At 32.6% G+C, this 12,030-nt stretch overlaps 2 protein-coding genes and 1 long non-coding RNA gene across 5 annotated transcripts; 1 reads left to right on the top strand and 2 right to left on the bottom strand.

Annotated features, from left to right (window-relative positions):
- Positions 1–491: 491 nt before the first annotated feature.
- On the top strand, positions 492–2,220 carry LOC114162209 (probable chalcone--flavonone isomerase 3). The gene is made up of 5 exons (XM_028046024.1): positions 492–749; positions 862–945; positions 1,234–1,389; positions 1,557–1,783; positions 1,861–2,220. Coding segments are annotated over exons 1-5 (630 nt in total). The 5' UTR covers positions 492–748; the 3' UTR covers positions 2,023–2,220.
- A 5,452-nt stretch (positions 2,221–7,672) lies between these two features.
- Positions 7,673–9,434, bottom strand: LOC114196228 (RING-H2 finger protein ATL74-like). 3 transcript variants are annotated; one of them, XM_028086807.1, is made up of 3 exons: positions 9,255–9,434; positions 8,985–9,097; positions 7,673–8,903 (listed from the first exon to the last, which is right to left on the bottom strand). In XM_028086807.1, the coding sequence occupies exon 3, from the start codon at positions 8,673–8,675 to the stop codon at positions 8,070–8,072; it is 606 nt and encodes a 201-aa protein (XP_027942608.1). In that variant the 5' UTR covers positions 8,676–8,903; positions 8,985–9,097; positions 9,255–9,434; the 3' UTR covers positions 7,673–8,069. The 3 variants fall into 3 exon arrangements, with proteins under 3 accessions (XP_027942608.1, XP_027942607.1, XP_027942610.1); XM_028086809.1 differs by having other exon boundaries at positions 8,131–8,196; positions 8,286–8,903; positions 8,985–9,430; XM_028086806.1 differs by having other exon boundaries at positions 8,985–9,421.
- A 705-nt stretch (positions 9,435–10,139) lies between these two features.
- Positions 10,140–11,727, bottom strand: LOC114195995. The gene is made up of 3 exons (XR_003606608.1): positions 11,575–11,727; positions 11,398–11,474; positions 10,140–10,379 (listed from the first exon to the last, which is right to left on the bottom strand). It is a non-coding gene; the product is annotated as an uncharacterized LOC114195995 (long non-coding RNA).
- Between the last annotated feature and the right edge of the window lie 303 nt (positions 11,728–12,030).

The following is a 12,030-nucleotide window of genomic DNA, read 5'->3' as shown; positions in this document are numbered from 1 at the left end:
TCATATTTTTTTATTAACAGATTCAATGACTTCCTTTACAATATTTTTCTGGCTTTCAAGTTATTTTTCTCTTTCGTAAATGTTAAAAACAGAGACATATAAAAGGTAACATACATGTACTAACCCAACTTGTTTAAGTGGTGTTGTTCTTTGACTCTGCAGTAGTTGCATTTTAGACCCATAATGCAAATGTGTTAGAAGAGTACAAAAAAAAGGTGGAGAAAATAAAATTGTTTATAGATGGGTTGGTAGGATGAACGGTGGCTCTCGTGCCACCTACCCCATCGATGGCCTAAGAACTTCTCAACTAGTCAAACAAAGGCATCAACTTTGAATGCAAAAATATACCCGTCAACCATTTTTCATCATATTTATCTCTTGAAAATAAAAAACTCTTTTTTACACCATTTAAATGTTACAGTTTAATTTCTTTGGAAACCCTCTTGTGCAAATGGAATGTATATTTCAAAATATGAAATATTATTCATTTGTTTGTGATGTGTGGATAAAAAGGTTTAAGGGAATAGCCAACCTTAAATAATATAGAAAGTTAGCAATTGACCAACTCACAGGTGTAAGACCAACTTGGCTCTACCTACCTACCACATTATTTTCAGACTTCTGAAGAAGAGAGGGTCTAAATAAATAGCCTTCAATATCCACTCTAATTAACTCAACCTTTTTGCCACACCACTTTCTTCATCTCAGCTCTTCCTACTCTTCAACTCCATCAATATCAAATTTAACTAGTAAGATCTCTCTCCCTCCACCCAATGATTTGTTGAATGTTGTTTATTGATTTTAATCTGTTTGTGCTTTTGTCTAAGAGAAATATTGTTTCTTCTGTGAATTTTATTTCAGTGGCTACAGAACAGGTGTTGGTTGATGAAATCTCTTATCCTTCTAAGATCACTGCTGCAAAGTCCCTGTCTCTGCTGGGTCATGGTAAGTTAGTTACCTGTTTCCTCTACTTGCACCTATGTTTCTGCTATGCTCTTATGAAGTATTTTTCTTAATTTGATTTTTAAGATGGGATGAGGTTAATATTTGATAGTGTTCTGAATTCTGATGTTTAAATGTTTTCATCCAAGTTAAGAATTAATACCGCAAGGGATCTAAGATCATAGACTTAAAATCTTTGTTCCACACCAATATAAGTGCTGGAGTGTTGGCTATGATTTGATTCATTTATGAGTAGCAAGTAGACTCAACTTGATTTCCCTCTTTGATCAGGAATCACCGACATGGAGATCCACTTTATCCATGTGAAATTCTACTCAATCGGGGTCTATTTCGAGCCTGAAGTAGTAAGTCACTTGCAGCAGTTCAAAGGAAAACCGGCAAAGGAGCTGGAAGAGAATGATGAGTTCTATGATGCTCTTATTTCTGGTAAGTGTTTTCTAAAGTTCTGTTGAATATCAGTTTAATAAGATGTCATCTGATCATAGACATAATAAGGATATGGTTTAATGGTGCTGTCATATAACGTTGTTAATGTGGTTTCTAAGGTAAATATTATAAAGGCTAATGAATGATCAAACATATTGTATCTACAGCTCCGGTTGAAAAGTTTATTAGACTTGTGGTGATCAAAGAGATAAAGGGTGCACAATATGGGGTTCAGATTGAGAGTGCTGTGAGGGATAGGTTGGCAGCTGAGGACAAATATGAGGAAGAAGAAGAAGAGGCTTTGGAAAAAGTCATTGAATTTTTCCAGTCTAAGTACTTCAAGAAGCACTCTGTCATCACATACCATTTCCCAGCAGATTCTGCTACTGCTGAGGTAAAACATCATTATCAACTTGTTGCTGATTACATTTGAGTTAACCTTTTAGTTAAAATGGCTTGATTGTTATGCAGATTGTGGTATCTTTGGAGGGGAAAGAAGACTCCAAGTTTGTGTTAGAGAATGGCAATGTGGTGGAGGCCATCAAGAAATGGTACCTTGGTGGCTCAAGGGCAGTGTCTTCAACAACCATTCAATCTCTGGCTGCCACTTTTTCTCAGGAGCTCTCCAAGTGAACATAACTTAATCTTGGAGTTATGTTTTGTATTGTTAAGTTGTAGTAATTGGATTTTTCTTCACACAATGTTTGAGGATCTCTACTTCTGAATAATGTTAATCCTGTGACTTACCAAATTTTTAAGTGCTCTATGTATGCTTATTATTCTTCATTTCATCTGGTTAGAACACATAATAAATCAACATCATCTACACTACAAGTTTGAGTTTTTACTTTTCAAGGTCAGTATTTTCTAAGACTACCAAAAACCAAAATCTGCAACCACTACCCTTACAAGTTATTGAACCTGTTACAGAAATCTTACTAGTGGGTTATAGATGAATAAATTTTTATTTTCACCTCTGTATATAAATTTTTTGATATTTTAAGAGAATTTTCTAACACACTCAACTACGTAAAAAAGATTTTGATTTCTGTACTTGCTAATCAATTTAATAGCCAAGCATATGTAATGTAGGTTTTTTTTTTTTTTAATCAATCCATTTTTCATTTACAAATGCTAACGTAACTTTATAACCATGGTTTCACACAGAAGGGTTCTAGAGTCCAGATTTATTTTGAAGTAAACAAATAATCTAAAACTTGATTGAGTAATAGTTCTAGTATTTATTAAAAGTTTTCTATCCAAAAATTTATCAGTAAGTATTTTATATATTTTTTAAAATGGATTCTCTTATAAACTAAAATAAGTTTTGATAATAAAATTTAAAATAAATTAATATAAAAAAATTGTGTAAATTAATTTATAAAAGAACAAATTTAAGACAATACGTTCCAACTATGAAATGACTTAAGTGTAGCCTAAATTGTGATGTAGCAGCTTAAACTCAATTGGGTTACAGTTGCTCATTACACCCAACTCAAGCGGTAAGCCATTCAAATCCTACACTTTTAAGGGTTTTTCTTCCAGCATCACCATAATTACTAATTACACCTCCTTGATTTTTAAAATAAGTATTCTATTCTTTTATCATATATTTAAATTGTGACTTTCATATTACCAAAAATCTTTCATGACAAACTTTCCAAATTTTAGCAACAGGTTTTTTGGAATAAGTTTTCGGAAACAAATTTCCCAGAACAAACTTTTTTGAACTGTTTTTATTTTTTGTATATTTAATGAAACTTTAGAATAACACATTTTTTAAGGTATGTTGCAAGTACTTTTTATTTTCGGATTATAAGGTCACAAATTTTGATTTAATTATTATTAAAAATGATGATTTTGTGGAATTACATGGTAGATTTACATAAAATTGACGAGTTACTATTGTTAAATTATAAAGATTAAGGGTGTGTTCACTTGAGTGGATGAATTTGAGAGAGGGAGTAGATGGGTTTAAGTAGATTTGAGAGTGAATTGTATTTTATTTTTTTAAGGGATTTAGAGGTGATTGTGAGTAAATTTGAAAATAAGGCTTATAAAGTTTGTGACTAATTTGATTGATTTGATATATTAAAAAAAATATTTTAATAGAAGTAATATATAGATTACTATTTTGCCCTTTATATAATAAGTAATATAAATTGATAATTGTATGAGTTATATTTATTTTGATAATTTTTTTTACCACTGCAATGGTAAAAAAAACCTGCAAACAAGATAAAATAACCATGTTTTGTCACGAAGCGGATCAATTCTAGAGTTTGAAGATTGGATCCAGTGCATTAGGGATTGGATCTGCAAATAATAGGATCGAATCCCCTTCCTTTCATGTCCAGATCCATTCCAACCATACATGGGATTAGATCCCTTCTCTATTGGATTGATTCCAATGTTATAAGGATTGGATCCCTTGTTAAGTGGATTGGTTCCACACGTGATGGATCGGATCCAACTCTCTATTTATTTACACGCACGTGAATAAAGCAAGTACAAGGAGTAAATGGTCTTTAGTTAGATAATTGTCTTAAATATGTTCATAATAGGTGAGATTGTAAAAGTGTAACATCCCACAAATACTCGCTTTCACTCACTCTTGAATCAAGTCAAGCGAATGTGTTTATCACCACTTATTCCATCTTACCATTTCCTTTAAAACAATAAATTATCTCAAACGAACATAGCATAAGGGTGTGTTCTTTTTGTGAGGAATGATTTCAGGAGGAGAGAGATGATTGATTTGGGTTGATTTGAGGGTGAAGTTTATGTTGTTCTTTTGAGAGGATTTGAGAATGATAGTAAAGTAGATTTGAGAGTAAATTTTTTTAAAGTTTGTGAACGGTTTGATTGATGTGACTAATCAAAAATTAAATTTAATAGATGAAAAAGTTATATTACCTAATTATCCTTGGTGTTAAAAGTAATATGAAATGATATTTAGATAATTTGTAATTAATTTTTTATATTTTTTCATCATGAATAAATTTATTAATAATATTTATTAATTGAATAAAATAATTATTATAATATATTTGATTTGAAAAGGTATTAGGGTAAAAGAAACCATGGGTCAAAACAGAACACAATACAAGTGAAACAGACCCGATTCCATGACTTTTGCACAAAAAACAAAATAGATTTCATTTAAAATGGAATCCATTCCATTCATCAGGTCTAGTTCACTAAGCTCTTTATCCAAATGAGAGAGTTTCATTGGTTTATTCAAATAAATGGATGAGGATATTTTAGTAAAATAAACATCACCACTCTCAAATCTCACGTACCTCGTACCTAGCGAGATGATGTTAGGTGACCAATATCTCAAATCGACACCTTGCATCGTTCTCAAATCAATACAAAATAATGCAAATAAATACCTTAAATCAATGCTTTCGATCTCCTTTAAAGAGTAATTACTCTCAAAAGAACACAACCTATAAATAAAATTTAATTAAGATACATATAAAATACATATATTGTACTTTAATAAGGCATATCAAAATATTTGACTTTTATAACAATTATTTAAAATTAAATCTACAATACAATAAATTCTAATTCGTTGATGATACAAAAAAATTCATATGAACAATACATGAAAAATAATCCCTGTTATAAAACACGTTTAGTTTAAAAATATTTGAAACTTAAACCTCAATATAATTATGTTTTAATTTGACTGCTTTCGTTTTATTGTTGACAAAAAAAAAACACCGATTTTCTTAAGTTTATTGGGATACACCAACTAAATTATATTGGAAGTTTTTTTATGCGGCTATAAAAACCATCTTTTAATTAGTCCCCACCAGACCTGGATAATGAGCCACGTAAACACTACATGGTACAAAAAAAACAGAACATTTATGTTCTCTTAACAAAGAAAAAGTATGTCGTCTTTATGTAGTGCGGAATACTAAGGTCCAACTCACACCAATACACAGACTATAAAATATATCAGTTTCTATTTTTCAATATGTAAAGCTCCAAATCCAAAACATGGCTTCATGGACCCTTTATCTTATCTGTTTCTACTTTTTGTTAAACGTGATTTGATACAGAAAAACAGTGACAGGCACGTTCAGGATTTGAATCCAAACACAAAGTAAGAGGAGAAAATGAACTCAAGGAGGGGAAGAGAAAACATGGTGAGTGGTCTATCTTTGATTAATGCCCAAAGAAATTTTAATTTCAAGCTACAGAGTATCTTATTTAATTTCTCATTGATTGGTTGCAATCCATGGGTAGTGCTGGGATGAATTTTTATTTTCAAAATGTGGGTCCAAGTAGCCCACAAAGGATATTTATTTAGAGGGCATGAAGAAAGAGAGATTATTCCATTTCTGTGAACAGAACAACAATCATGATTATCTGGTTTTATACGCTCTTGTACTCAAATTGCCCTTCAAATCAAACAGGGAAAGAAAAAAGAGAGGCTAAATTAATGGGCAAAACTACTCTTCATTATGTAATGACTAACTTAGTCAATGATTCTCTTTTCTTCTCATTTTCTTTCCACTCAACATATTTCTGTAGGTAAAATGTTTACCCATTATGTTTTATATTTTATGATAAAATCAATAAGGATTTTAATGTTGGAGTAGACCATAGGTTAACCAAACACATGTAGCCATGTAGGCATTATGATGGACCTATAAATTCTAAAGTTCAATAAAAGGTTTTCTAGTTCTGACCTCATTCATTTGATATAAAGAAACTTAATTTTCCAACTACTTGAACAGATATTTAGTTTGTCTCATAAATAAACAAGAGACTTTCATAAACTTAATGTCTGAAAAGTTCAAGGTGATGGCATGTGAATGGTAGGAGAAGCTCTAATACCATCTAATGATCCAACCTTGCACAGTTACTTCAGCTATTTTCTGAGCGCACATAATAAATCTATAATCTCAAAGATAAGTTAGGTTGGTAGAAGCAGGTCAAATCTGGTCTTGAGTTACTTGCAGCTCAGTTTTTAAGTTCAATTTCTAATCAAATCTCAGCTACCATTCCCTTCTACCCCAGTAATAAAGTCAATTGCTTCAGCAATAGAATAATCATGAAATGGTATCAGAAGACAGAAACACAAAATGTGTAAAATTACACATCTAAAATCTGTTTTAAAGAGTAAACAGTGTTATAGTGAACCTGTTATTTCATTCTCTCCAAGGCTAAGTGTTACTGCTATTGGAGCCTCTGCTCTAACCATGCTCAAGATGAGTATTCTCTTTTTATTTTCAAATTACAACCTTGAAGTTGAAGAGCAGAGAACTTGAGCAAAATATGTGCCCCACTGATCTAGTGACATGATACTTGTCATCGGATACTAAAGATTTACACATGGGAATTGGGATAAATGCCCGAGTCTTTCAGCCTATAAGCGGTGGATAAAAATGAGAGAATTTAAATAAAGCTTTGGTTGATTGACAAGAGTACTATAAAAGAATAAAGACAGGTTTCAAATTATCAATTCTGATGGCATCACCATGACAGCATTTTGGTTGTCATGCTCTTGAATCCTGATTCACCAAATGCATGTTGTACTTCAAAGGATGTTGCTGTATGGAAGCTTCACTAGATAAGAAAAGTAAAACAAAAAGGGGTGTTTTCTCTTTATGCCTTGTGTTGTGATCTACACTAAAATGGACAGAAGACAAACTTCGAACTTTTTCAAAATATCAGATGCATAGTAACTGTAAAAGGTGTAAGAACTATCTATCAATGCAAAAACTTTGAATAATAATTGACAGGAGAGAGTCTGCCACATGCCACCGACGTGGAAAGATAGTAATTTAAAAGAAGTTCTTTCTTCTTTTATGCTTATTTCTTATTGACAAGTTTCCGATTTAGATTTGGAATCAGATTTCCAACTCTTACTTTTTGAGGTGCTTATACAGGACATGGTTAATCTTTGTGCTTATTAAGGTTGTTCTTCTCTACTGATTAAGGTTATTTCGATTGAAATATTTTGGACCGTGTGAATTTCCCTTTACAAAAGAATATGCCAGTCACATGGAAGTGGAAAAGAGCATCCATGTTTGGTTTGACATGCAGAGAAAATAAGTGTTCTTTCATGGGATGTGTGATTGATGGTCTTCTGACTGATTGCCAAGTCACAAGCCATTAAGATTCAGTTATATATTTAGTTAGTTCTACAATCCAAATGCTGATCATGAACTAAATATGCATTAACTACTTTATTTAATTTTTTGAAACCCACTGTAGCTCTATTCAGATCATAAGGAAAGACTTTAGGAACGGAAGCAAGTAAAACTGAACAAGATTTTTCTATTTCTCTGCGATTTTTTGGAGACAATGCCATGCATGGATCCAAGTTTGAGCTAGTCATTCATTAACAATATTTTTTTCTCTTCTGCTTTCTGGAGACAATGCCATTGTGCATATTTTGTTTTTCAATCTATTTGCAGACAACAAGCATTTGAGATTCAGCACTATTTTTCATGCCAGAAAAACATGCACAAACACTGACTGAGATCTAAAACCATGATCCAAACATGCACTATTCCCACATAATATCTATCCCAATATCTTCAATTTTTCATAGTATTACACAGATGCACAGTAAACATGAAAAACAAGTTCCAAATTAAACGAACTAGTCTCCATTTATTCACCCGTTCCTTGGTGGAGGACTAAGTTTGCAATTAACCAATCTCTTCCACAACCACGGCTAAAGACACATGTCCCGGTCCTCCTGAAGCATTCCCTGCATAGTTATTGTTTCCTGCAGCAACAGCTCCAGAAATGGTGGGTTGGTCAAGCAAAGATTGCCTGCAATTAGGACAAGAGGAGTGTGAGAGGAGCCATGTATCTATGCACCTTACATGGAATCCATGGTTACATTTCGGCAACACTCTTACTTTCTCCCCATCCAGAAACTCCCCAAGGCAAATAGGACAATCTGTGGCTGCAATACCGACACTACCTGAACCATAAACAACTATAGGGATCTGATGCAATGCACTCTTCTTTAAGCCTTTTGCCACCAAACGTGCCGCAGTCTCCTCTGGGGTCTCGAAAGCAAACCTGCGGCTACATCTTAGAGCACATCGCACAATTGAGTTGAGTCCCAAAGCACATATAAGCGCACAAAGCAACGCAGCCAAGATAATCACCATATTGGTGTCAAAATTTGCATCACCTGTGAAAGCCTCTCTTGTCCTATTCACGTTACTTGGTGCAGGCGTGCTTGAATTGGAGTCAAGCAAGAAGCGGTGATGAAGAGCCATTATCTGTGTCGACCTCGTCATAAACACAAACAATTCAAGTGCTAAACTCAGAATTCTTGTACCCTTTTGATTTCAGCTGAAGAATCTATCTCTGCCGCTTGAAAAGCTTGGAGAAATGAGCTTGAAAATTTTGAACAAAATAGAGGTGAAACATCTCGGACGTGTGAAAAGCTTTCTCCTTGCACTGGATGGTTACTTACTTGAGTGTTGAGGACAGAGAATTTGGATGGTTGTCAGAGAAGTGTACTACTGGTGAAGCAAGCAAGAAAAAGTTGTGAATTATTTTTTCTATTATGTTATGAACAATAAATAATAGAGAAGGAGCTTAACCTTTTTGAGTTATGGCAATATCTGTGAGGAATCCCACTAGATAAAGGCTCTCAGAGAAGCATCTCTTTGGTTACTGAATACTGAATAGTATCTAAGACTTTGTAGGATGAAGACTGAAAACCAGAAGCACTTTGTTATTATGGAAGCACAGAAAATCAATCTCTGACTCTCAAATCACTATGGCCATGTCTATTCAAATTTCCATAGACCAAAGGCATCATCATGCAAAGCATGACCATGAAGGGTGCGGAAGATTTTAATTGGTCTTACCGAGCTTGTGAATTGTGATGTTTTCCAACTGCAATGGTTGGAGTTTTTCTTCACACTATTTGAGAGCACAAAAAAAAAGACTAAAATTTTGTGACACAAAAGAAGGTGTGGATATTATGAGGCGCTGTTTTGTCTGGAAGTGTTTTGTTGTTAGTGTTTCAGAGCTGCAGAAGCAATTGGGACATAGATATTATGTTACCAAGTGAAAAGCTAGACAGCTTCTTTGTTGTCCCCTTGTATTATTATTATTATTTATTATTATTATTATTATTATTAATATTATTGCAGCTAGATATGACAGTTTATTTAATTTTGAATAAATATTTTTGCATAAGTAATGTTACTGAAACTAAATTTCAATTAATTTTAGAATGAGGAATAAAATAGAGAGTAAAAAGCAGTTGGGAATGTTAATGATGGTACCTGAATTGATCCATCCTAATCAAAATTAGCTTATTTAAAGCAGCACCTATTCTCAGCACCAAATCCTTCACCCACTCATCCTTATTTTAAAGTTTAACTAATCTGTTTCGTTACTTTCACGTGTTTTCTCATCCAACGCTCCTCTATTCTTTGATTCAGATTTATTATTACTGCTAATTATGCTGCTTTAAGTATAGTAGTTGTGTATCAACCATGTATGGCAGCAATAAACTAAAGATAATTTTAGATATAAAATGTGTTAAATTAATCATATATTGTTTTCGATTTAGTATAAGGCAGAAAAAAATCGAGCAAAACGTGGGAAAAATTATTTATAAATAAAACAAATTGATCAAGATAAAATGTAAGAGTATTAATGATTATAATTAATAAAAAAACACTACCATTTATTCCTTTTTAAGAAATGTGACATCCCATTAATAGAAGAAAATGTTATTAAATAAACAGCACACCAAGCATTATAAACGAGCATCAAAAGAGAGTATAGCATAATAATATTACAGTCATTCAAAATATATTTCATAGTTTTTCAAAAGAATGCTCATATAGAGAGCATTAAACACTACATAAAGAAAGTCTTCCTAAAAAGAGTACTCAAAGATTGGAACAGATCGAACATCTAACTACCAGCAGCATCACCTTCCACCTAATCATGATCAGTCGGTGCTTACTTATCTGCTCCTATCAATAATGATGATCATTGCAAAAAGAAAAGTCAATCAAGACATAACACAAAGATAGAAGGGTAAGCTAATGTATTCAGACATTCATACATAAATATAAATGCATAGGTACATCACCCAATAAGTACATATATGGACAAAAGAAACATTAACTCACAAAATTATATTCAATTAAACACCCAACTTACTCTAGATTTGATTATCCGGATTATGCACTTGATATAGAATTCTAAGGAAGTATGCACCTGTATTGATTTATAAACTCTGTAGAGTCTAGTCACAAGGGGTTATCACCCAATCAATCACAAGGTTAATCCCAATATGCCTTAGGATCAAACACTTCCCAAGACTAGGATCACATGTCATTCTCACCACATAATCACTCTACTCTACGTGAGTGAGTCATTATTAGAGTTCATAATACCTTCCTTATCTAGACATCTCTTATATCAAGGCATACACTAACCACACCATCACCTAGAATTTTTCTTGAAAATCTTTTATCATCAACATTCCACATGTTATCTCAAAATAATTAGCATCCCAAGCTAAACACATCAAGTACAGGTCTAAAAAAATGTCACATCATTCATGCATAGCTTTATACATCATACTTTTAACATTAACTCAGTCAATCACAAGTTAAAATAAGGAATTAACTGCAGCAATTATCGCTTAAGCTAGATTTATCTCACTTGGGAGAGATTGATCTCGCTTAAGATAGAAATTCTCGCTTAAGCTAAAATTCGAACAGAGAGCAAAGTGGAATTATGCTATTATCGCTTAAGTTAGATTTTCTCGCTTGGATTAGACTAATCTCGCTTAAACTAGACTAATCTTGCTTAAGCTAAAATAGCGAGTTTTCATTAATTTCAGCATGCAAAAACAAAAAATCCCAAAGAAAAAGAACACAACAACTCCAATTTCATTCATCAATCCAACACATCAAGATGCAATCAAATATCAAGATAAACAATTTATTTCAAAATCTAAAAGAAAATTGTAGCTTCCCTTACCTCACAATTGAAAACGAACTTGCGAAGATGGAAGCCCTAGGTGGAGATGAGCACCACACCCAGAACAACCCAAAGAACTAAAACGTAAAAGCACAGGAAGACAAAATGAGACTCTTACACAAGACTCCAAACTAGAAACAAAAGATATGAGATGAGGATTTGGAGTTTTCGACTTACACAAAAAGGAAGGTGTTCGCTTAGCTATGTAATAAACTCCATAATGGCCCTAACTCAGCTTCTCTTCTAAGAAGAGAAGAGAGGTGAGCTCTTTGTGATTTGATAGAAAATTGAGAGGAAAGGTAAAGTGGAAAAATTGAAAAGGTTTTTGGAGAAAAGAAAAAGAAAGTGAGCGGACCTTGTGCTTTTTCATTTAAATGAGCCCATATGTCTTAAAATAAATAAAATAAAAAAACGGGTTTTATAATAAATATTTCATACTTTTCACCTTGATCATACATAAAGCTTATTAATATGTTTTATGATACGTGACAAGTATCTAAAGTTAAAAATATATTTTTATCAAAATTATTAAATATATTTAAAGTAAACTGTTTCAGAATTAACTTTTCATTATTTAAAATGTATGTTTAATCATTAATAATTTGAAGGTAGAGAAGCAATGAATTTATAGTT

This window comes from Vigna unguiculata, chromosome 9 (assembly GCF_004118075.2).
Source record: "Vigna unguiculata cultivar IT97K-499-35 chromosome 9, ASM411807v1, whole genome shotgun sequence".
NCBI classification, from domain to species: domain Eukaryota; kingdom Viridiplantae; phylum Streptophyta; class Magnoliopsida; order Fabales; family Fabaceae; genus Vigna; species Vigna unguiculata.
This window is presented reverse-complemented; position numbering and strand designations above follow the sequence as displayed.